Here is a 22918-nt window from a genome sequence, read left to right as displayed (position 1 = left end):
GCCGCGCCTGCCGTCGGCTGCGGCGAAGGGGCCGCGCTGCCCGGCGCCCCCGGAAGCCGCCAAGGGCTCGGCGCGGCGCGGCGTGCCCGGCCTCGCCTCCCCCCCGCCCGGCCGCGCCGCCCGCCGGGCCCCGCCGGGAGCGCGTCTCGCCTTGTTCCGGCGGCCGCGGCCCGCCCTGCCCGGCGCGCCCCCGACCCCACCCGCCGCCTCCTCCCCGCCCGCCCCCGGGGCGCGGAGCGCGGCTGTGCGGGAGAGACAATAGAGGGGCCGGGCGGGCTCCGCGCAAACCTGCGCGCCCCGGGGATGGATGGCGAGGTGTGCGCGGCCCCGGGGTCCCTGCACCGGGGGATGGGGCTGTAGCGGGCTCGGGGGGAGCGGGGCTCGGCGGGGGGGAAAGGCGGAGAAGGGGGGCGATGCCCCTTTCTGAGCCCAGCCCGCCTCTGTGCTAACCTGGCAGGATGCGGGAGACGGCAGGGCTGCTGTGAAGAAAGTACTGGGGCTGGCCGGAGGCTGGAGAGCGGGACATGTTGCTGGTGCCCCCCTGATGCTCCCCGGGTGGCGGCTCTGCTGGCGAAGGGGAGGCTGGTGAGGAGCTGGAGGACGGCGACGCGAGGCCACGGTGGGGGAAATCCGAGGCTCCGGCTGGGAAACCATGGGGAGATGCAATGGGAGATGTACGCTGGTCGGATTCTGCTGCCTGCAGCTGGTAAGGCGAGGGGCCGTCTGCGCTCATCAGCATGCCGGGTTGTGCTTTGTGCGAAATGTTGGCTGTCACCGTTGCCCACTCCGTCTCGGCGGTGACCTTGCTGTGGGACCAGCTTGGGGATGCTTGGCTGCCACCCCAAAAAAAAAAAAAAAAATCGAAAAAGAAAAGGAAAAAATAATAATGAAGGAGGAACGAAACGCCACCCCTCGTCCCCTGCCTCAGCCCAGCGCTGGCTGGAGTTGCGGCTGGGGAGATGGATGCGAACCAGTTCCCTGTGCTGTCAGCGCCCGGGGATGCGTCTCCAGCAGGTGTGAGCTTTGTTTCCAACTGCAATCCCTTCCCTCAGAGTTCGCTCCCGCCGGCGGTTTCCCATCCTGGTGGCTCCAAGGATGTTTCTTGGGGTGCTGGTCCCCCGAGTCGGGGCAAGAGGGAAACTTGGAGAGCCGCTGCCAGCACTTTGTAAACTCTCCTGCTTTCGAGTGGGACCCGTCTGCCCGCGGCCGGGGGACGCCGGGATGTTGGGGCAGAGAGAAGGGAGAGGTTTAATTTTAATAGGATTTACGGTCTTTGTAATAATTAGGTGCCGTGCTTGCCGCCGCCCGCAAATCAATCTTCATCAGGCTGCTGGCAGAGGAGCAGGCGAAGGGAGCGTGTGGGGTATTCGGGGGGGGGGTGTCTGCTAAAACCAGCGCCGACGAGGTTGCGATTAATTATCCCAGCCGGGTGGTTCGTTAACGGGGAATCGGCATCCTACAACTTGCCCCCGCGGCCATGCCGGGGCTCGTCGCGGCGAGAAAAACGAGGTGGAGGATTGCCGAAACGCGTGGTGGTCAGCTGTGATGACCCCGGGGATGGGGGGGGTGATGGGGTGATGGAGGCAGCGATGGAAACGGGCTCCGGATCCGCTCTGGAGAGGATGGTGGCATCCTGCCGACGGGCGCTTTCTTCCTGGCGTTGCTCTTGTCCGTTCTCCTTCGGAAGGCAGTGAGCGGGGAGGGGTCCCCACTTTTGGATGGGGGATGGACCCGGCTTCCCTGGGGGGACATGGGAAGCTTCGAAGCCAGCCCTTGACCCCAGGGAGCAAAGCCGCTGTGGGCTCATCCCCGGGCTGAAATCCCGCCGTTCCCAGCAGGAATGGCCTCTTGTGTCCCCAACTGTCCCCCCGGTTCGGTCTGTAAAGTCTTGCTCTGCGCTTCGCTCACCTTCCCCCTTATTCAGGATAAATCCGACGGGTGTTTTCCGGGTGTGCGGGAGTTTCCTGGCTTTCTGTCACCTTTTTGTTTACCACTCAGCTCCCAAACAGGTTTGTTGCCGTTTATTCCCTGAGATATCCCAGATCCGAGAGATTTTAATCTTATTTATTTTAGGGGAAGAACTGAATCGGTGTGAGCTCCTGGGCTGGGAGAGCAGCTCCTACTCGTACCTGGAGAAACTTTGTGCTGCAGATTGGGGTCAGGGTTTCCTCTCCAGCCCTGGTGCTGCTGGCTCCCCCAAAGGCTCGGCTCCGGAATTGTCCCTTAGCGGTGGCCTTTCCACCCCAGGCTCACCCCGTACCCCAACTCATCCCCTCCCAGCCTGCAGGATGCTTTCCCAAGCTCCTTCCCAGCTCCGGAGGCAGCAGCTCGCATCCCACTGGCCGTGGGGAGATGCTCCCCCCGCCCCAGCACCCCATCCCACGGCAGTGGCACCCACTCGCCCCACGGGGAAAAGGTGCTGCTGGGTGCCCTGCCTGGGGTGGGGGGGTCTGGGTGCTCGCACGGAGCCCTGGGCTGAGCCAGCCCCGAGGTGGGGGAGGTGGCGGGTGCCATCAGGGTGTCCCCTCGGGTGACCGAGGCCAATATTCATCCCCGAGGTGGCGTGGCCGGGGGGGGTGGACCAGGCGGTGCCAAGGTTTGGGAGGGGATGGTGGAGAGCGGGGATGACGCCTGACTCTGGCTCTGCTCCTTTCCTCCGCTTCGGCTGCTCTGTGCCGCCCCTGACATGGGGGTGGCACCACGGGGCTCATGTTCCCTGGTCCAGGTAGCCCCGATGCCTGTCCTGGGCCCTCTGCACTATGGGGGGGACAGCCATGCTCCCAGTGCCCCCAGCTGCTGGGGCTGGTGTTGGACTGGTGTGTGCTGGGGCTGCCTGGGAAGCTGTGCCCCATTGCTGCGGGGTCAGCTTGTGCCAACAGCGAGCCCGCTAAGCACACTGGCTTGCCAAACCTCATCACCAGCTAGCCCGTGCCTCAGTTTCCCTTAAACAAAGCAGCGTGGGTCAGCCGGCCCCGGGGTGATGCCACCATCTCCAGCTGGTCCTCGCTGCCGGGCCACCTTCCCGCAGGCACCTTCCCGCAGCTCCTCGGGTGCCACTGTGACCCCACGGGCACCTTCGCGTGTCCCCGTTGGTTTTCCCAATATTTGCAACCTGGTCGTTGGGGGATGCGCCCCTGGTCCCTTGTCCCCTCCCGGACACGGGGGATGCTCGTGGTGGCAGAGGATGCTCCATGGCTGCAGGGTGCCGGGGTGCTGCTGGCACCCGCTGGGCACAAGCAGGGTCCCCAGGTCCAGAGAGGCAACGCTGCAGAGCCCTGCCTGCTCCTCCCCGCGCAGCCCAGACCTCGGGGCAGCGGTTGCGCCTGAACCAGTTTGGGAAACTGGTTTTCGGGCCGTGACATGGCGGGGAGCCCGGGCAGCCGCTTTGGAGCATCCAAATACCCTACACGCTCCTTCTCCACCGCTCGGCGAGGTGATGCTGCAAGCGCTGGGTGTCTCTGTTCCCAGGGGACAAGCAGCACCCGCCAGATTTTGCCTCCATTTATGTTTTTCTCTGGAAAAAGGGGATCCCCAGGCATCCACTTGCCAGACCCCCACCGGCCCTGCCCCACCTCGAGAGGGGCTGCTGATGAGGTGGGATGAAATCAAAACTCTCAGGTTTTTGCTGGTCCTCCCCATCATCTGGGAGACTGAATAACTGGCTGGGGGGGTTCTCGGTGGCTTGGTAAAGCTTTCCCTGGGTTGCCCGTTGTTGTCGGGAGGATTTATCTTTGCTTTATGCGAAGATGAGAGCTGCTGAGGTGGTTGGATAGAAAATGAACCCAGAGGTGATACTGCCCCGCTCACCACTGCCAGCACAGGCACGGGGGTGTGAGAGCCGCAAGCCACGACTCTTGTTAACTCTGAAGCCTAGTGGTGTCGGTTGCAGATTGGGACAGCCGTGCTGCTTTAGGGGGGGTGTACCCAACCTCAGAGGCAGGGATACGGGATATCGGGATGTGGACTGCTGGAAGTTGAGATCTGGCTGGATCCGGCTGGCTGCTGTCATGCGCCCCTTGGCCGTCCCACTCTGTCCCCTGAGGGATTGGGCCATGCTCGGGCACGGTGTGGGGCGGGCTTGCTGGACCAGGCTCCTTCTCCATCCCAAAGTGGTGACCCCATTGCCCCTCCCTGTGGCGTGGGGTGGGATGCAGCTCCAGCCCCGGCGCCGGGTGGGGACAGGAGATGCTCAGCGCTCCCACCTCCGCCCGGCGTCGCTCAGCATCTCTCCGAACCGGGGTTTCATTTCCTTCTTTGTTTCTCTCCTCCTTTAATTGGCTGGAAAAGCAAAGCTCAGTTGGCACCTCCCGCCCGGCTGAGCCTGCTGGAGCCTGCCGGGCTGGCGGCGTGCGGTGCCGTGCCATGCTGTGCCGTGCCATGCTGTGCCACGCCGTGCCGGCACTGGCATCCTTCCTCCCGCAGCCTCCCGGGGTCGGGGTGCAGGAGAGGGGCCGCGGGTCCATCCCATCCTGCCCGAGCTGTGGGGTTCACACGGGGCACCGAGAGCCTCTGGGATGTGACCCCCCCATCACCGAGCCTGCAGAAGGAGCTAACGGGGTCGGCTTAACGAAGGATGGGCGAAGGGAGAGGATGGCCCCATCCCCTGCATCCCTCAACCCCCCACCAGCTCTGTGTGACATCCCCTTCCCCAGCGGGACCCCACTGCACCCTTGGGACCCATGGCCCTGCTGCCGTCCCCTGCCGTCCCCTCCTGCCCTAATTTGCCAGGTTTTGGCCACCAACCCTCCGGCTCCGGCACGGGCGAGAGCCAGCCGCCTCCGACGTCTGCCGGCATCTTTTGTCCTCGTGCGGTTCCCATCGTGCCCGATCCCCGGCGCGGGGACGGCACGAGGACAGTGGGGCCGGAGCTGCCCCCGGCCGCCTTCCCACCGCCGGGGAAGGGGGAAAAGAGCCCGGGCTGAACTCTGGATGGGGGTTTTCAATTACACAATTAAATGCACAATTAGGTATAATTACCAGCGCTCAGAAGGCGCGACTGTTCATAATAGGCATGTAATCTACTGCAGTCACTGTTTATACTGCTCGGCTCCGCTCCCTAATGATTATGGAAAGCTTTCACATTTGCATGGTTGCCATGGAAATGGGGGGCTGACGGAGGCATCAGGGATGGCGAGCCCCTCGTTTCCCCGCACCCCGTCTCCGCGGGATGGGACACGATGGGTGCGGTGATGCCTCCGTGCCTGGGGATGCTGCGGGGTGGTGGGTGCTGACGTGGAGGGATGGGGATGCGCCGGGGATGGGCAGCGCCGAGGATCCGGAGGCAGCCCCAAGGTGGGAATTGCGTGTGTTAGAGGCATGAAAAACCCCAACCCACCTTGTCACCTCCCCGGGTGACCACCCCGAGAGCCACAGGAGGGACCGCGGGCGCGGGTGGCCGTGGAGGAGCATCCCAGCCTGGTGGGACCTCCGCCTGGACGTGCATCCTCCCGTGCATCCGCATTATTCGCAGGCAGAGCTTTGCTTGACAGGCCGCTATAAAGGTTTAGTGGCGCACGTTTGGGAAGGCAGAGCGTTACAGCTCGCAATTAAAACCGCGATTAAAGCGCAGTACGTCTAAATTTGCAGGACCAGCTAGTGTGCACCCAAGGGTATTAATGAGACCGGTTGAAGAACTCTCTAAATCATTCACGCTGGTTCGTAACAGAGCTGGGAGCAATGGGGACTGGAAAATAAATGTTTCGGAGGGCTGGGTTGTAGAGAAAATAAAGAGGATGAGCCAGAAAACAGCCTGGCCCGAAGCCGTAAGAGCACGGGAAGGAAAGGTTGATGCACGGTGTGATCAGCAAAGCCTAAAAGCTGGTGGCCTAATTGATGTCTGGGAAAATGAGTCTCGTCCAGCCAAACTTGATCTTGTTCCTTATCGAGCTCGCAAGTTTGGCTGCTGAAAGGGACTGAGCTGCCATAAAGTGTTTAGATGCCGATAAGCAATTTGATTTAATCCCAAGTGGCTTTCTGTTAGGAAAAAAATTAGCGCTGTAAAAAATCAATGATGCTCATTTCAGTAATAGAAAGAAAGAAGAGAAGGAATAAAATCATCGCCAGAGAAAACGTGCGGACCGACAGGACGGTGGCGAGCACCGCCTGGCGCGGGGCGAGTGGGGGACGGGCCCCCCAGTACCGCATCCCTGCCAGCCCCCGGGGCAGCCGCGTCTCCCATCCCAAAATACATCGCCAAGGCGTCGGCAGGGGATCGGGAAAGAGAGATCTGAGGTTGGAAGATGCGGCAAAGCGGCCTCGTGAGAAGCTCAGTCTCTGTGGCTGGTCCGAGGGAAGACAGGGAGGAAGAAGAGATTCCTGGTACCGATGGACCTTAATGCAGGAGAAATAAGGCAAAGGGAGCGGCTTTTTGGGAGAAAAGCAACTTTTTAGCCACGAAGGGGATTAACAGCAGCAAGAAATTACCTCTGGGCGCAGCGGCTTTTCCCTGCTGCCTTTGGCCAACGCTTGCTCCGGGCTCGATGCCGGTGGTCGGCTCTGTGCATCCGCGGGGGATGCGGGGGACCACGGGGACGTCCCCGCACCGGTGACAAGTGGCCGCGTTCGGGAGGTGCCGAGCGCCCGGGGCGTGTATCGGCAGCGAACCGGTTGGTTTTGCTGCGGGAACTCGCTGCTCGTAGATCAATGACCATCTCGGCCGAGCTCCTCGTGGCTTTATTTGTTTGCAGACTTGGAGCCCGGGGATGCTCTCCCCCAGCCCATAGGCACCCATGGCTCCCACCACATTTTCCCCCTGCGGTGGAGCTGTTGGCTCCTCTCCCCCCCCAGTTTCTCCGCAGAGAAAGCACAGGGAGGACCTGGAGGGGCTGAATAATTGAGCAGGGAGAAGGATTCGGGGCTCAAACGGTTCAAAACCCATCGCGGAGAAATTCAATTCCTGATGGGAAACCCACATCCCTTTCTGGGAACTCAGACCCGGCGCTGAGCCCGCGGCGCTGCCAGCCCTGCACTAATCCTGCTTCAGCCACAAACGTCGATACGGGGGTGGGTTCTGGCTGTTGGGGGGATGCTGGGTGCAGGCACCAGGGTACCGGCGTCCTCCCAGCCTTGCGCCGATGCTCTGCGGCTGGAAGAGGCTCTGTAACCCGGGGAGCGGGGTTCTGCCGGCATCGCCTCCCTCTGCGGGGCTGGGGACCCCTTGGGATGCCGCAGCCGTCGCTGGGTACTGAGACTTTAGGGATATCCTTACGGAAAGGGAATATCTTTATAGAAAGGGGAGAAAATGGCCAGGAGCACACGGCAGGGATGAAAGACCCACAAAACCCCAACGTTCCCACCAACGCCAGCCGCACGTCTGAACAGCTCCTCCAGCACCGGCCGGCGAGATGCAGGTTATTCCGTATCGATCGCTGCGGCGCCTGGCCAAGCCGAGTTGCAGGCGGGCGGGCGGCTTCAGACCCCTCTCATCCCGGCGGTCCGGGTCGTATCCCCATCCCTCATCCTCCTGGGATGCCCGGGGATGTCCTTGTCCCCATCGCAGCTTGGAGCTGGGTTGGCTGGAAGTGATGAAACGTTGGGGCTTGCGTGGGGAGAAAATACCCCGCCCGAAGCGCGGGGGGATGCTCGGAGGGGCAGAGGGGCTCAGGGTGGGCCCCTTGGTGTCTTTCCCCCCTCCCCCCATTTGAAAGCAGCTATTTATTTCAATTTTCAAAATACGTACGTAACGGCCTGGAAAACTGGAAAGGCAAAGTTGGCGGCGAGCAGCCCCGGTCGTCTTTAAACAGGACATTAAACCCCGAGTGGTTTGTTAATAAGATTAATAACGGCTCCCATGTGCTCGGTTGGGAAATTTCACCCATCTTTGGTTTTTGCTCTGCAGCAGAAAAAAACAATTGCCCAGATGGGAGCAGTGGGGCAGGATGCGGCCTCTGCCCCAGCCGTCCCCCCGCCCTGAGGGGGGTCCTGCTCCAGCACGTTCTGCCTTATTATTTAATAGTGATTTTTACAGCCAGTTGCCTGTGCCAGGGCGGGGGGTGCCACGGGGACCCGTGTTGGGGTGATGCTTCCCCCTTTCCCATCAGGGATCGGCTGCTGGGAGCCCACAGGGTGTTGGGGGGCTCAGCACGTCCCGGTGACGCTGGGGGGATTTAGCAAGAAGGCGCTTCGAGGGAGGGATGCAGGGGGGCACAGGGTGGGTTTCAAGGGGTACATTTGGGCTGCTCTGATGCCCAAAAGCGTGCACAAGTATTTGGGGGGCTGGAGGGGGGGACCCCATTGGAGGGGGGACCCTGCCCAGAGATGCTGGGGGCAGTTGCTGCCTCCATCGCTCCTGTCCCGGCGTGGTCCCCCCCGGCCTCCATCGCTTCGTGGCTTGAGGCAACACATGAATCCAGAAAATCCTCCCTGGAGGGGACCGCGGGCTGGGGAAGGGGGGTGTCCCGCCAGCCCCTCGGGGACCTGCGGAGCTCCCCCGGGAGCACCCATGGGGGCTCAGTCCTGCATTGGCTGGGGGGCCACCCGCTGCCACCCCTCTAGGGCTGTGGCTGCATAAGGGGGTGCAGGATCAGGCCCGGACCCCTCCCTAGACAAACATCTCGTCCCTGTAGTCCCCAAACGGGGATCGAGCCGTGGGGGCACAGAGCTTTCCAGGGGCTGTTCCCCCCAAAACAGTCCTCCCCCCCACCCTCAGCCCTTCCTTCCCCATCAGGGATCGGCTGCTGGGAGCCTGCAGGGAGTCGGGGGGCTTGGCATGGGTCTTGGGGGGTTCAGCACAGGTTTTGGGGAGCTCAGCACAGGTTTTGGGGGGCTCAGCACATCCCAGCAATGCTGGGGGGGGCGTTTAGGAAGCAGGAGCTTTGAGGGAGGGATGCGGGAGGGTGTGGGATGGATTTGGAGGGGTAAATGCCAGAGCTGCTGGGATGTCCAAGAGCGTGCGAGAACACACGAGAATTTGGGGGGCTGTGGCGAATCCGGCTGCATCCCCCCGGGGCCAGCGGGACCCCCGAGCTGGGCTGGGGGCTGTTTGCAGCCCATGGCGGGGACGGTTCGGGAATCACCCAAAGAGGGGACTTGCCACGCAGCCCTTCGTCACAGGCGCACGTGCAGGTTGGTCACCGCGCACGAGCGGTGCCGCATCCTGGCTCCGACGTGGCAGCGGGGACCTGTCCCCTTGGGGGGACGCTGGGGGAGGTGGCCCTGCAGCGCGGGTGCTGAGCATCCCTCGGGCACCCCGGGGGCTGGCGGTGACAGCAATGGCACTGCAAAGCCACCGGCGCTGGCCGAGCTGTCGGGCTCCTGGCTTGGCTGTGTCCCAGCACCCTCGTCATCCTCACTGCCCAGGCTGGGTGTCATCTAAGCAGAGGACACGGCCACCGTGCCTGGCCCAGTGGGGACACAGGGGGGACAACCAGAGGCAGGGCAGGGAGCAAGCTCAGGGCTGACCTGCTGCTTGGCTCTCAGGCTAATTACCTTGATTAGGGCTAATTAGCACGCTGGTCTCTTCCCATACCCTGATCGATAGGGCAGCCCTTTCCCACCGGAGGTGCGTGGGGCAGAGCCCGTGTCCTGGGGACACCGGGAGCGTGGCACCAGGGAGCGGGAGAGGAGCCGGGGCAGGGTGGGTTTGCTTCCCTTGGTCTCTTGCTGGGGAGGGAAAATGTGAAAACCTTTGGTGGAAGAGATCTGGGAAGCCAAAGGACCGGGGGGGGCCTGGCTCTGCCTCGGAGACCGTCCCAGTTTGGGGCTGGGGGGTGCAGGGAGCCGTGGGCAAGTCATGCTGGTGCTGGAGTGGTGTGTGAGCCTGGCACCTCATCCCCTGGGCACGCTCGTGCCATCCCGCAGGGATACCCAGGTACAAAGTCCTGGCTGGGAAATGTCCCAGGGGAGAGGAGGATGCTCAGGGTGGGAGTGGAGGGTGCTTGGGGTGAGCGTGGAGGGTGTTCAGGTGGGAGTGGAGGGTGCTTGGGGTGAGCATGGAGGGTGCTCAGGTGGGAGTGGAGGGTGCTTGGGGTAAGCGTGGAGGGTGTTCAGGTGGGAGTGGAGGGTGCTTGGGGTGAGCATGGAGGGTGCTCAGGTGGGAGTGGAGGGTGCTTGGGGTGAGCGTGGAGGGTGCTCAGGTGGGAGTGGAGGGTGCTTGGGGTGAGCATGGAGGGTGCTCAGGTGGGAGTGGAGGGTGCTTGGGGTGAGCGTGGAGGGTGCTCGGGTGGGAGTGGAGGGTGCTTGGGGTGAGCATGGAGGGTGCTCAGGTGGGAGTGGAGAACGCTCGGGCAGCACAGCGAGGGATGCTGAGGCTAACAGAAGCCCACGGGAAAACCTGTCCGCTCTCCGCTTCTGCGCAGTAACGGCTCAGATTAATGGTGGTCCTCAGCTTATTGCCAGTAAATGTCAAACTGGGAGTCCTTGTCCCGTCCCCTCGGGGCTCTCTCCCGCACACACGTCCTCCCCCTCCTCCTCCGCTCCACCAAATGGCCGGGGCGGTGGGAGACCGGGCAGCGCGGTGGTGCCGGCCGTGGCCGTGGGGTTCAGCTGGGGTCCCCAGTGCCTTGAACCACGTCCCCCAGCCCCGGGGAAGGGACCCGGCACCCACCCTGCGGGTGCAGCAGCTGGGCACGGGGTGGACAGCTTTGCCCAAACCCTTTGCAGGCTCGGATTTGTATTTTCTCTTCTTTTACTCTCTGTTTTGGCTCAGGAACAAGCCCTGTCCCCATACCCACCCCAGGGGCACGGCGTCCCCATCTGTGCCTCCCGGACCCCCCCCATGCTCCTGTCCCCTGCTGTCCCCTCCTCTGCCACCACTTCCAGCCCGTCACCGGTTGCCAATTCCCCTCGGCAGCTGCCGGGACGCTCAGGCGAAACCGTCCTTTCCTGGCCCCTTTTTGGAGCATCTGGCGCAGTTTTCCCTCGGCTTGGGGAGGGGGACACACAGCAGGAGCTCTGTGACAGGCACTGGGGTGGCACAGGGCTGGCACTGCGTCCCCACCTTGGTGTGGGGACCGCTGGCACGGCAACTGGTGGAGTGGTCAGAGTGCAGCGAGGTTTAGGGCAGTTGGGGGGTGCCTGTTTGCTCCCCAGGGCTGGAGGTGGCACTGGGGGCTTGCTGGAGGGTGGCACATGTGTATTGGTGGTGGCATCCCCCGGCAGCCCCATGGCCATGGGTACTGCAGCCGAGCTTTGGTGGGGACATCATGGGGACGATGCTACGGGGCTGGGTGGTCCCCAAGGGCTGGGGGTCCCCATGCCCAGCCTGGCCGTGCCACCGTCCCCTCCGGCTCCTGGTGCTCCCACCGCAGCCCTGGACATGGTCACGTCCCCTCGCCCTTGGCTCCTGGGGGACACCCAGGATGTCACCCCACTTTCCCCGACAGAGCCCGGAGGGACGGGGAAGCACAAGCAGGATCAGTGCCGGGACCTGTTTTATTCCCTCCTGGGAATTCACATCACGTCTCTGGCTCGGTGGCTCCAAACAAGGATTTCATCTGGCAGCAGCAGGCTGGTATTGTTATGACCCACTCGATAAACACCAATTGATTACTAAAGGCTTTATTTATATATTTTTTAATTCCCCCCCCGCCTCGAAGCTCGAACTTGTGTGGGTGACGGCGAGTGGGGGCTGGTGCGGGTAGGGGCAGGTCCCCACGGTCCCTTCCAGCATGGGGGGGAGGACATCCCTGTCCCATGCCTGGGGCCACCACCCTTCCTCGGGCTGCATCTCCCCAGCTTTTAAGGCAGCCCCTCCCAGGGCTGCTGCCCCTTAAGCCCAGCCTGGATTTGGCCCTGGGCTGCAGGGCTGAGCTCAGGACCGGTGATGGGCAGGGTGCTGGCAATGCCCGCGCCTGGCGCTGGGGACGGCTGGGCCGGGAAGCGCAGGCGAGCGATGCCGCGGTAAATTCGGGGTGTCTACCAGGGGCTCCGGTGGGTGTCAGGAGTTGTATTTAGGGACACCCTCACCCATTTTGGGCCGGTTTGTGCCCCATCGGGTGCAAGTCCTTCCCATCATCCCATGAGCACTCCCACTCCACTGTCCAGGAGATGGGTGCTGCCCCCAACTTTGGCACCCACAGGGTGCTGCTGCCCCAAACTATCCCTTTTGGGTGCACCCGCAGGAGGGATGAGGATTTCCATCTCAAAATTTAGGGGTAGACCCAGCCCAGCAGCACCCATGGCCTGGACACAGGACTGATGCTCCCACCACCTCCTGGGGTCCCCCCGAGGGTCCCCCCATGGGAAATGGGGCTCCAGGGCTCTCCTTGTGTCCCCCTGCTCCATCTTCTCCTCTGCCGGGGGGAATGCCGACCCCACTAACGACCCCGACCCCGCTAACGACACCGCCTCCCGCCTCGCAGCAGCCCCAGGCCCTAATTATTTTTAATCAAGCCCCCCCGCAAAGAAGGAGCTGCGTGGCGGCCGGGTCGGGGGGTCCCGCGGGGAGGCAGCGCTCCCCAGACAGAGCAAAGCCAGCCCGAACAAAGGGGCTTGAATTATACATGGGGTGAGGGCTCAAGGCCTGCCCAGCAATTAGCGGCGCCCTCGTTAGCGGGGTCGATGGCGGGGTTGGTGTCCCCCACCCAGCAGAGGAAGGAATGGAGCAGGGGGACACGGGGAGAGCCCCGGAGCCCCATTTCCCATGGGGGGACCCCCGAGGGGACCCCAGGAGGTGGTGGGAGCATCAGTTCTGTGTCCAGGCCATGGGGGGGTCCCACCCCAGGAGACCCCCCCAGTTCCACGTCCAGGCCATGGGTGCTGCTGGGTTGGGTTTTCCCCAAACATTTTGATACGGAAATCCTCATCCTTCCTGCGGGTGCACCCAAAAGGGGGGATGCCTTGGGGCAGCACCCATCACCCAGCTGGCAAAGCCGTCCCGTCTGGTTATGGGGGAAAAAACAGGGTTTTGGGGAAAATCCTGGTTTCCTCAATGTGGGGCTGGCCCCGATGCCAGGGAGATGGGCTTACGTCCCTGTTGGATGCAGGGGACTGATGGCCGTGCCGGCCCCACTGCAGGGTTTGGGATGCTTGGGGCAGCATCGTCCCCTGCTCAGCCGCGGCGGCGTCACCTGTCGCGACATCCCGGTGTCACACCTTGTCATTAGAGGATGCGGCCGAGCGGAGCAGGAAGGCCCCAGGGCGGGCACTGGGATGGCTCCGGCCCCGGGAGCTCCCCATCCACCACCGTGCAACAAAGGGGTTTGTAAAAAGCAACCCCAAAAAACCCCTCCTGAAGACGGTGGCTATAAACAGAGGAAGAACCAATTAATAAAAGCAATTTTTATGGATGTTTAAGAAGTCTCTAATGAGCTCCCATCCGCGGCAGCTGCTAATCGCTGCGTTTAATAATGCGCCAGTGGTCACGGCACGCTCTGCTAAGGCGCCTTATTAAATCCTCTCCGCGATGCATGGGAAAGGTATCGGCGCGTTTAACAGCACCAGCTCTTTCACTAAAGGAATTGTTCAAAATATTCAGGGTTTCTGGTTTTGTTAGGTCGGTGAATCCTTTTGGATGCCTCTGCAGCTCCCATACTCCAGTTTGCAATCGTGCTGGGACGCGGGTGGTGGGGTGGTGGCAGCGGTCGGATGCTCTGGTCCGGCGGGATCGCAGCCCTGGGCTGGACCATGGTCCCGTTGCCGGAGCAGTGGGGCTCCACTCCCATCCCTGGTCACGGTGACAGTGATGGCGATGGGGGGAATTTAAGGAAAATGCCGGATGGGATTGTTATTAAATCCCTCCATAGATAATGAGCGGCACTAACGATGTCCTCTGCAGACCTTTGCTCCTTAAAGCACCCCAAAAAGCATCGTGGGTGCTTGGGGAAACACCCAAGTCCCTTCCGTGCCACTCACTGCCGGCCCCGGCTGCTTCCCACTGCCCGGGTGCTTTTCTGTTCAGCCCACGGGAAGATTTATCCTTGCCTCGCCAGCACCCATGGGTCCCTCAAGCATCTTGTCCTTGTGGGGTGCTGGGGTGAGGGACACATCCAGCCAGGAGGAGACCCCCAAACTCCTCCAGGAGCTTGAGGCCATTATTCAATGTAGAAATAAGAATAAATCCCCAATTCTCCAAGAAACTCTGGCCCATGAGGGCTTTGCTCACCCAGGGATGAGCGCGGGCATGACAGCCCTGCCTGCAGCGGGCAGCGATGCCCCTCACCAGGCGTCGTGGCTGCCTGTGGGTTGGGGAATCACCCCGAGGAGAGGGAGACCCGCGGGGTTTATCGTATAAATCCCTTTTGTGCTGGCAGCTACCTCTTCACGGGCTGCTGGGCAGCTGAATCTCTTAAACCTGCGTCTCAGGGTGGGTTTATCCTGTATTTTAAGGCTAAAAAATTGGATAAGTGCTGGAAGAAACACCCACGCTCGCAGGGCTCAGTGGGTGCACCCAGTCACCCCTGGGTACCACCTCCGGATACCCCCTTCATCCCTCCAGGATGCAGGAGCATCCCCTCCTCCTCCGAAACAGCTCTACCCTCCCATAAAAATAAATATTTTGGGAGCCGTGCGTGGTTTCGCCTCCCCACCGGCTGCCACCGGCTGCTCCTTTCGCAGCGGCATCGCTCCAAGGGATTATTTTTGCTCCCCGGCTCATTAACGGGGTTGTTACCAGGCAGATTTCCTCACCCGATTTTCTCCTTCCCAGCCTGCGGGTCGTGGGAGGAGGGACTGCCGGTTTCCATAGCAATGCGCTTGGCTTTAATCAGTATTTCTTTCCTGGGAGAATTGATTACGAAAGGTGTCACTAAATAAGTCAGTAAATTGGATTTTTTTTTTTTTTTTTGTATTTTTTTTTGTCCCTCTCCTCTATCGGGTTATATTAACGACATCTTTGAGGCGCCGTTTGAGATCCGGGGGAAATTACCTCTTGCTTCTCGCAGATGTCGGGCTAAAGAACTTAACCAGGAGAATTAGCATCGAAATTGCCTGCGGCTTAATCCTTGTCCAAACGGGCTCGGCCACCGCGGACTGGTGGGGACATCTTGGCCAGGATCCATCCCATCGCACCCAGCACAGCGTCTGGTCGGGTTTTGTAAATTTTTTCAAGACGGGGGTGTCTTGCTCCTCCTCTTTCCAATGGTCCAAAGCTGCTTTTCCTGGGATACCCCCTTGTGCCGGAGCTTGGCCAGAGCCAAGCCACTGGCTCCTGCTCGCTCCCCATCCCGGTCCAGCCCCAGTGTTTGTCTGTGTCTCACCCCCAGAATTTGTTATTTAGAGGGTCAGGCTCCCCGTATCTCTCCTGGTTCCCCATCTTGTTTGCCATCCCTATGCGCCCCCCAAATTTAAGTCCAAGATCCCCCAGATTTAAGCCCCAGATCCCCCAAATTGAAGCCCAAGATCTCCCAGATCTAAGCCAAAGAACCCTTAAATTTAAGCCCAAGATCTCCCAGTTCTAAGCCCAAGATCCCCCAAATTTAAACCCCAAATCCCCCAAATTTAAACCCAAGATCCCCCAGATTTAAGCCCCAAATCCCCCAGATTTAAGCCCAAGGTCTCCCAAATTGAAGCCCAAGATCCCCCAGATTTAAGCCCAAGGTCTCCCAAATTGAAGCCCAAGATCTCCCAGATCTAAGCTGAAGATCCCTCAAATTTAAGCCCAAGATCTCCCAGTTCTAACCCCCAAATCCCCCAAACTTAAGCCCAAGATCCCCCAAATTTAAGCCCAAGATCCCCCAAATTTAGGCCCCAAACCCCCCAGATTTAAGCCCAAGGTCTCCCAAATTGAAGCCCAAGATCCCCCAGATCTAAGCCCAAGATCTCTCAAATTTAAGCCCAAGATCCCCAGACTTAAGCCAAAGATCGCTCAGATCTAAGCCCAAGATCTCCCAGGTTTAAACCCAAGATCCCACAGATTTAAGCCCCAAGCTGGAGTGGGGCAGGATCCGTCCTCCCCTACGGCGTTGATGGCTCCATCATTCCCGAGCACCCGCAAGGCTCCTCCTCGCCCTGGTGGGACGAGGCGGGGGTGAGCGCTGGGGTCTCCGCGGGCCGGGGGGATGTCCCCTTCGTCACCGCATCCCACGGGCAAACCGGCACCGGAGGAGATCCCGGCCGGTCTGGGTGCCGGAGATGCTCTGCCGGGGATCAGGGATCTGTTGGACCAGGGCGAGGGGTTTATTTGCTGTGGGATGGGATGGGATGGGATGGGATGGGATGGGATGGAGTGGGGTGGGATGGATTGGATTAATGGAATGCATGGGATGCATAGGATAAATGGAATGGGATGGGATGGGATTGATGCTTGGGATGGGATGGGATGGGATGGGATGGGATGGGATGGGATGGGATGGGATGGGGTGGGATGGGGTGGGGTGGGGTGGGATGGATTGGGGTGGGATGGATTGGATTAATGGAATGCATGGGATGCATAGGATAAATGGAATGGGATGGGATGAGATTGATGGATAGGATGGATGGGATGGGATGGGATGGGATGGGATGGGATGGGATGGGATGGGATGGGATGGGGTGGGGTGGGGTGGGGTGGGATGGGATGGATTGGGGTGGGATGGATTGGATTAATGGAATGCATGGGATGCATAGGATAAATGGAATGGGATGGGATGAGATTGATGGATAGGATGGATGGGATGGGATGGGGTGGGATGGGATGGATGGGGTGGGATGGGATGGGATGGGAGGGGATTGATGAATAGGATGGATGTGATGGATGGGATGCACAGGAGGGATGGGATGGAGTGGGATGGGATGGATGGCTCCCCCCTTCACGCTCCATCCCAGACACACAGCCGGGTTATTTGGGCAGGGCACGGGCCTGTAGGGCCCCTTCACTTCCCCCTCTGCTTCCAGATGGATTTGCTCCAACCTGCAGCCTACCTTCTCTGGTTGTGGCTGCCCAAGGCAGCGTGGCCGGGCTCTGCCCCTGGGTGCCATCGCTCCCCTGCGCCCATTCCTCCTGCCGCCCCGTGCCGCTGGCTGTTGCCCCTGTCTCTTCTCTTGATTTCTCCTCGTAGCTTGACTTAGGCTAAAAGTTGTAACTCAGCAAGATTCAGCCCAAATCCCACCTCTCTCTGCCAACCCAGCAGTCCCAGCCCTGCTCCTGCGGGTTTGGAGCAGCTCTCAGCCCGGTGTCCTCAGCGCACAGCCTTTCTCCAGGGCTTGAGCTTCTGGTCTTCTCCACCATCCCTCCATGCCTCAGTTTCCCCATTAGACCTGCTTTGATGGAGGTGGTCACCTGACCAAGACAGCAGATGCTCCCCGGTGCAGCGCTGAGCAGAGCCAGGCAAGACTTAGCCCATTTTCCAGGTAAACTGAGGCACGGCAAAACAGTGCACAGCACCGGGGCAGCGCAGGATCAGCCCTTCCCCAGCCATCACCGGTGACCTTGGTGCTTCAGCCCTGCAGCTGTGAAACCACCTCAACCTCACGGGAATGAATGGCTGGGTCCCTGCTGGGGTTGCAGCCCTGTGCCTCAGTTTCCCCTCCACAGCAAGTGCCTCCTCAGGCCCCGCTCCTGTCCCAGGTGCACATTCCCCCCAGGAACACTGCTGGCACCTCCTCACCCCATCCCATGAGAGCCACCACCCCATGTCCTCCCCACCGAGGAGGGTCCTGGGTTGTTTCAAGATCGTTTGCAAGGTCAGGCTGGCTGGATGCGGAGCGGCACAAGCTTGGGATTAATGGGATCACCCCGGCCCCCTTCTGCAGGGACACTTAAATCCGTTTGGAGCAATTCCTGAGGGGATGGAGCAATTCCCTGCAGGAATAAAGCAGGAGGGCATCGCTCCGGAGCCAATCTCTGGTGGGCGAGACAGGGAATTGAGCTGCTTCGACTTCCTCGGCTTTCCCGCAGCATGGAAACGTTTCCTTGCTGGGAGGCGAGAGAAAAGAAAAAGTCTCGTCTCAGCGTTTATAGGACGGTGCAAATTATAGATGGAATCTTGTGTTAGAGTTAAATAGATGGAATCTTGTGTTAAAGTTAAACCCGCCTGCTTGCGGGGAAATTCGAAATTTGTGATGTTTGCTGGAAAAAAAACCCTGTCAAAATTCCTCCGGGGGTAATGACCCACAGCAGGTCCTTGCCGGGGACATCGGAGCCGGCGAGAGCCAAATCCACCCAAAACCCGCAGTTTGGGGAGCCGATGGGCCCAGCGGTGGCTCGGGGCTTTGTTTTAGTGGGTGCAAATCAGGAGGAGCCTGGGATGGTGATGGAGCATCCCTCTCCGTAGGGGACACCCACTGCCCCGGGTTTCGGCGTTCCCAGCATCTCAGAGCACTGCGAAGGTTTGGGGGTGTCTCCCCATGCCTCAGTTTCCCTTCCCTATGATGGAACCAAAACAGGAGGGGGCTGGGTTTAATCTGCCTTGTGAAAGGGGCACTTTGCAACCCTTGGGCTACATTTAGGGGATTATTATTATTATTATTATTATTGTTATTGCTATTGTTATTGTTGTTATTATTATTATTATTATTGCCGTTAGCCACCCAGAGGCTGCATTTCCCAGCCCTCCTTGTACGGAACCCCCCAGGGATGGATGGAGCCAGGAGCATGGATCTGGGGTGCAGGGCTTGGAGGGGACCCAGCCATATGGGTGCTGGGGTCTCCCGGGGGGTCCTGGGGATGGGTGCAATGGGTGACCTCGCACCCAGGGGTGCAGCCCACCATCCAGCCCATGGAGCAGGTTGCCAGCGGTGAGCTCCTGGGGCGCAGCGTCTAGACAAGAGCATCCAGCCGGGGCTGCCGCTGCGTTCCCATGGCAACACTGCCGGATGCGGGGAAATGAAATAAATAACCGGGAACGGGGCGGGGGGGAAAATAGGCGAGAGGAAGGAAAGCCCATCGGATGGGTGGTGGGTGCTGGGTGGGTGATGGGGAGCCGTGGCGGGGGACCCCGTGCACCCCAAGTCTCTGCCTGTGCCCCCGGTGCCCGCAGCCACATCCCGGAGATCTGGGATGCTTGAGCCACGTGCCGGGAGCTCCTAAATCCAGCGATGCCGGCGTTGGGGGGCAGAAAGGGGCTGCGCAGAGGCCAGGAGCCCCCCAAAACCCACTGGCATCAAGGGGAGGTTGCAACAACTGGGGAAGGACCCGATTTGTGTCTCTTTCACCCCGCTTTTTGCTCCTGTTTTACAAAGGGACTGCTCAGTCCCAGAACGTTTTGTCAGCCAAGGGCCGCATCCTGCTCATCACCACCCGATACCGGAGAGCGATCAAGGCTCCGGCGCCTTTAATTGTTTTTTTCCTCTGCGATTTCACGAAGGCTTTTGCAAGTTGGAAGTAGGTCAAGAACTTGTTTCCAAGTCATTAAATGAAGTCCCTGGGTTCACAGCGGTGTTTGCACCTTCTTAATAGTCAATTCGCTCGCTTGCCGTTCATTTAAATCGCAGCCAATTTCCTTAAGTGGAGATGGGCGGCTCGCGGGGACCGCACGATGAAAACTCCTCCGACAGCTCCTCGGGCTCCCCCGGAGCAGGGCGAAGGCGCTGGCAGAGCAAAAATCAGCAAAATGCCATAAACTGCTTCAAAAAGAGGGGGGTGGGTGAGCCTACGAGGGGGTGCTTGGGTGCCGTGGGGGCTCGGGGTGGGGATGCGGGGCCCCGTAGCGTCCTTTGGTTGTGAATGGTGCTGGGAGCTGGGCTTTGCTTTTCCTCCTGGGGATGGGGACAGGATCCGGCCGGACCCCGGGAGCCCCGTGTGCTTCGTTAGCCCTGATGATGCTCCGTCTGCTGCGGGAAACGTCCCTTATGGGGACCGGCGGCATCGGGCATCTGGGCATCCCGGATTCTGCCCTGCAGCTCTGCCCGGGGGGTGTTTTTTCCCTAAACCCCAACATTTTTTTGGCCAAAGCTCCTAGAAACGGGCCATTTCTGCCCCAAACAGCCAGGACGGGCTCAGCGGCGGCGGCGGGGAGGGGGGGGAAGCGATGCTCTCGCAGCATCTTCGAACGCAGCACAGAGGGGAATTGGAGGCGGAATGGAAACCCCCAAATCTCTTCAAAATGCAGCGAAATGAAAAGTTAAATCCCCGGCGAGCCCCAGGCATATGGTGTGCGGGAGAAAATCACCCGGCTGAAGGATAATAACCCATCGGGGGGTAACGAAGTCCCGCTCCGCTCCTGCCATGCCGTAGCGCAGAAGGGAGGGCAGAGGGTTTATTTTCGCCCGAGGCGCAGATGCTGCTGCTGAGCTCAAGGGCAGCAGGCAGCCGGGAGGAGCGTCCTGCCCGCTCTGGCCTCGCCGACACCGAAAAAAAAATGCAGCTGGATTGTCAGGGCTTTTCAATCTTTAGGGAGAATATTTTCAGGGGGGGGGACATGTTTTTTTTTTCTGGAATGGAACCTCTTCGCATCTATTTGTTTCTCCTTTCTAGGAAAAATCAAGGTGGGGGGGGGAATATCCCCTTCTCCTGCCCGCATGGTTTGGGGAAGACCCTCGCAACGGGCAGGTTTGCTCCTGCCTGCAAATGTCAGCGCCACGTCCCCAGGGAGCCGGCAGCAAAAAAGCTGCAGTTTCGGTGATGCGGGGGAAAAAATCCCCAAAAAATCCCCTAAAAATCCCCTAATCCCCAACCTCTGTCCTCGGGGCTGGTCAGGGGCAGCTTCTGGCCCCTGGTGCATCAAACCCCCCAAAATCTGGAGCAAGACCCCGTGCGCTCGGGGATGCCGGGTGCAGCACTGCGGTGGTTCAGATCCCCCCGCTGTGGGGTGTCCCGTTTGGGGGTTCACTGCCCCCTCCCTCCCCGTGGCCGGGTCCCCTGGGTGCTGTATCCCGGCTGGCAGCGGGTGCTGTGCCGGGATCCTTCCCGCTCTGCCGAAAACTCGGTTGTTGGGGAGTGGGGCGGGCTGCGGGGTACAGCCACGTCCCCACGCGTGATGGGCACAGGGCACGCGTGGGATGCCCCCCGCTGCGAGCGGGGCCGGCGGGACGCTGGGGAGGGGGCGGTGAGGGCAGGGCTGGGGGCGGTGGGGGGGCCCGAGCTCCCTGATGCAGCCGGCCCTGCTCTGAGGGTGAGGAGGGGTGTGGTGTGCAGGCAGGCCCTGGGTGCGGGCAGGCTGTATGTGCAGGCAGGCCCTGGGTGCGGGCAGGCTGTGAGTGCAGGCAGGCCCTGGGTGCAGGCAGGCCCTGGTGCAGGCAGGCCCTGGGTGCAGGCAGGCCCTAGGTGCAGGCAGGCCCTGGGTGCAGGCAGGCCCTGGTGCAGGCAGGCCCTGGGTGCAGGCAGGCCCTAGGTGCAGGCAGGCCCTGGGTGCAGGCAGGCCCTGGGTGCGGGCAGGCTGTGAGTGCAGGCAGGCCCTGGGTGCGGGCAGGCTGTGTGTGCAGGCAGGCCCTGGGTGCGGGCAGGCTGTGAGTGCAGGCAGGCCCTGGGTGCAGGCAGGCTGTGAGTGCAGGCAGGCCCTAGGTGCAGGCAGGCCCTGGGTGCAGGCAGGCCTTGGGTGCAGGCAGGCCCTGGGTGCGGGCAGGCTGTGTGTGCAGGCAAGCCCTGGGTGCAGGCAGGCCCTGAGTGCAGGCAGGCCCTAGGTGCAGGCAGGCCCTGGGTGCAGGCAGGCCACGAGTGCAGGCAGGCCATGTGTGCAGGCAGGCCCTGGGTGCAGACAGGCTGTGAGTGCAGGCAGGCTGTGAGTGCAGGCAGGCCCTGGGTGCAGGCAGGCCCTGGGTGCAGGCAGGCCGTGAGTGCAGGCAGGCTGTGAGTGCAGGCAGGCCCTGGGTGCAGGCAGGCCTTGGGTGCAGGCAGGCTGTGAGTGCAGGCAGGCTGTGAGTGCAGGCAGGCCCTGGGTGCAGGCAGGCCCTGGTGCAGGCAGGCCCTGGGTGCAGGCAGGCCCTGGGTGCAGGCAGGCTGTGAGTGCAGGCAGGCCCTGGGTGCAGGCAGGCCCTGGGTGCAGGCAGGCTGTGAGTGCAGGCAGGCCCTAGGTGCAGGCAGGCCCTGGGTGCAGGCAGGCCGTGAGTGCAGGCAGGCTGTGAGTGCAGGCAGGCCCTCGGTGCAGGCAGGCCCTGGGTGCAGGCAGGCTGTGAGTGCAGGCAGGCCCTAGGTGCAGGCAGGCCCTGGTGCAGGCAGGCCCTAGGTGCAGGCAGGCTGTGAGTGCAGGCAGGCCCTAGGTGCAGGCAGGCCCTGGGTGCAGGCAGGCCTTGGGTGCAGGCAGGCTGTGAGTGCAGGCAGGCTGTGAGTGCAGGCAGGCCCTGGGTGCAGGCAGGCCCTGGTGCAGGCAGGCCGTGAGTGCAGGCAGGCTGTGAGTGCAGGCAGGCCCTGGGTGCAGGCAGGCCCTGGGTGCAGGCAGGCTGTGAGTGCAGGCAGGCCCTAGGTGCAGGCAGGCCCTGGGTGCAGGCAGGCCGTGAGTGCAGGCAGGCTGTGAGTGCAGGCAGGCCCTGGGTGCAGGCAGGCCCTGGGTGCAGGCAGGCTGTGAGTGCAGGCAGGCCCTGGGTGCAGGCAGGCCCTGGTGCAGGCAGGCCCTGGTGCAGGCAGGCCCTGGGTGCAGGCAGGCTGTGAGTGCAGGCAGGCCCTAGGTGCAGGCAGGCCCTGGGTGCAGGCAGGCCCTGGTGCAGGCAGGCCCTGGGTGCAGGCAGGCCCTAGGTGCAGGCAGGCCCTTGGTGCAGGCAGGCCCTGGTGCAGGCAGGCCCTAGGTGCAGGCAGGCTGTGAGTGCAGGCAGGCCCTAGGTGCAGGCAGGCCCTGGGTGCAGGCAGGCCCTGGTGCAGGCAGGCCCTGGGTGCAGGCAGGCCCTAGGTGCAGGCAGGCCCTGGGTGCAGGCAGGCCCTGGGTGCAGGCAGGCTGTGAGTGCAGGCAGGCCCTGGGTGCAGGCAGGCCCTGGTGCAGGCAGGCCCTAGGTGCAGGCAGGTCCTAGGTGCAGGCAGGCCCTGGGTGCAGGCAGTGCCCCCGGCTGCCTCCTCCTGCCGCTGGCTCTCTTGCCCTCCGCTTCCGATGCTGCTGGATCTCCCCGGCTCAGCCTGGATCCGGGAATCCCGACCCCGGCTCCCCCCGAGGGAACCGGCTCCCTCCTCTGCCAGGGCACCTCGCGCCCGGCATCCCCG

General features: G+C 61.8%; 1 protein-coding gene across 1 annotated transcript in view; it reads left to right on the top strand.

Annotated features, from left to right (window-relative positions):
• Positions 1–233: 233 nt before the first annotated feature.
• NKAIN1 (sodium/potassium transporting ATPase interacting 1) overlaps positions 234–22918 on the top strand; it is a 42531-nt gene continuing 19846 nt past the window's right edge. Inside the window, exons 1-2 of the mRNA XM_075173723.1 lie at positions 234–315; positions 458–706. Coding sequence (XP_075029824.1) covers positions 653–706 — 54 coding nt within the window. The 5' untranslated portion in view covers positions 234–315; positions 458–652. The remainder of the gene's footprint in view (positions 316–457; positions 707–22918) is intronic.

Source organism: Calonectris borealis, chromosome 25, assembly GCF_964195595.1.
Source record: "Calonectris borealis chromosome 25, bCalBor7.hap1.2, whole genome shotgun sequence".
NCBI lineage: Eukaryota > Metazoa > Chordata > Aves > Procellariiformes > Procellariidae > Calonectris > Calonectris borealis.
Note: the sequence above shows the minus strand (reverse complement) of the source record. Positions and strands in the feature narration are given on the sequence as shown.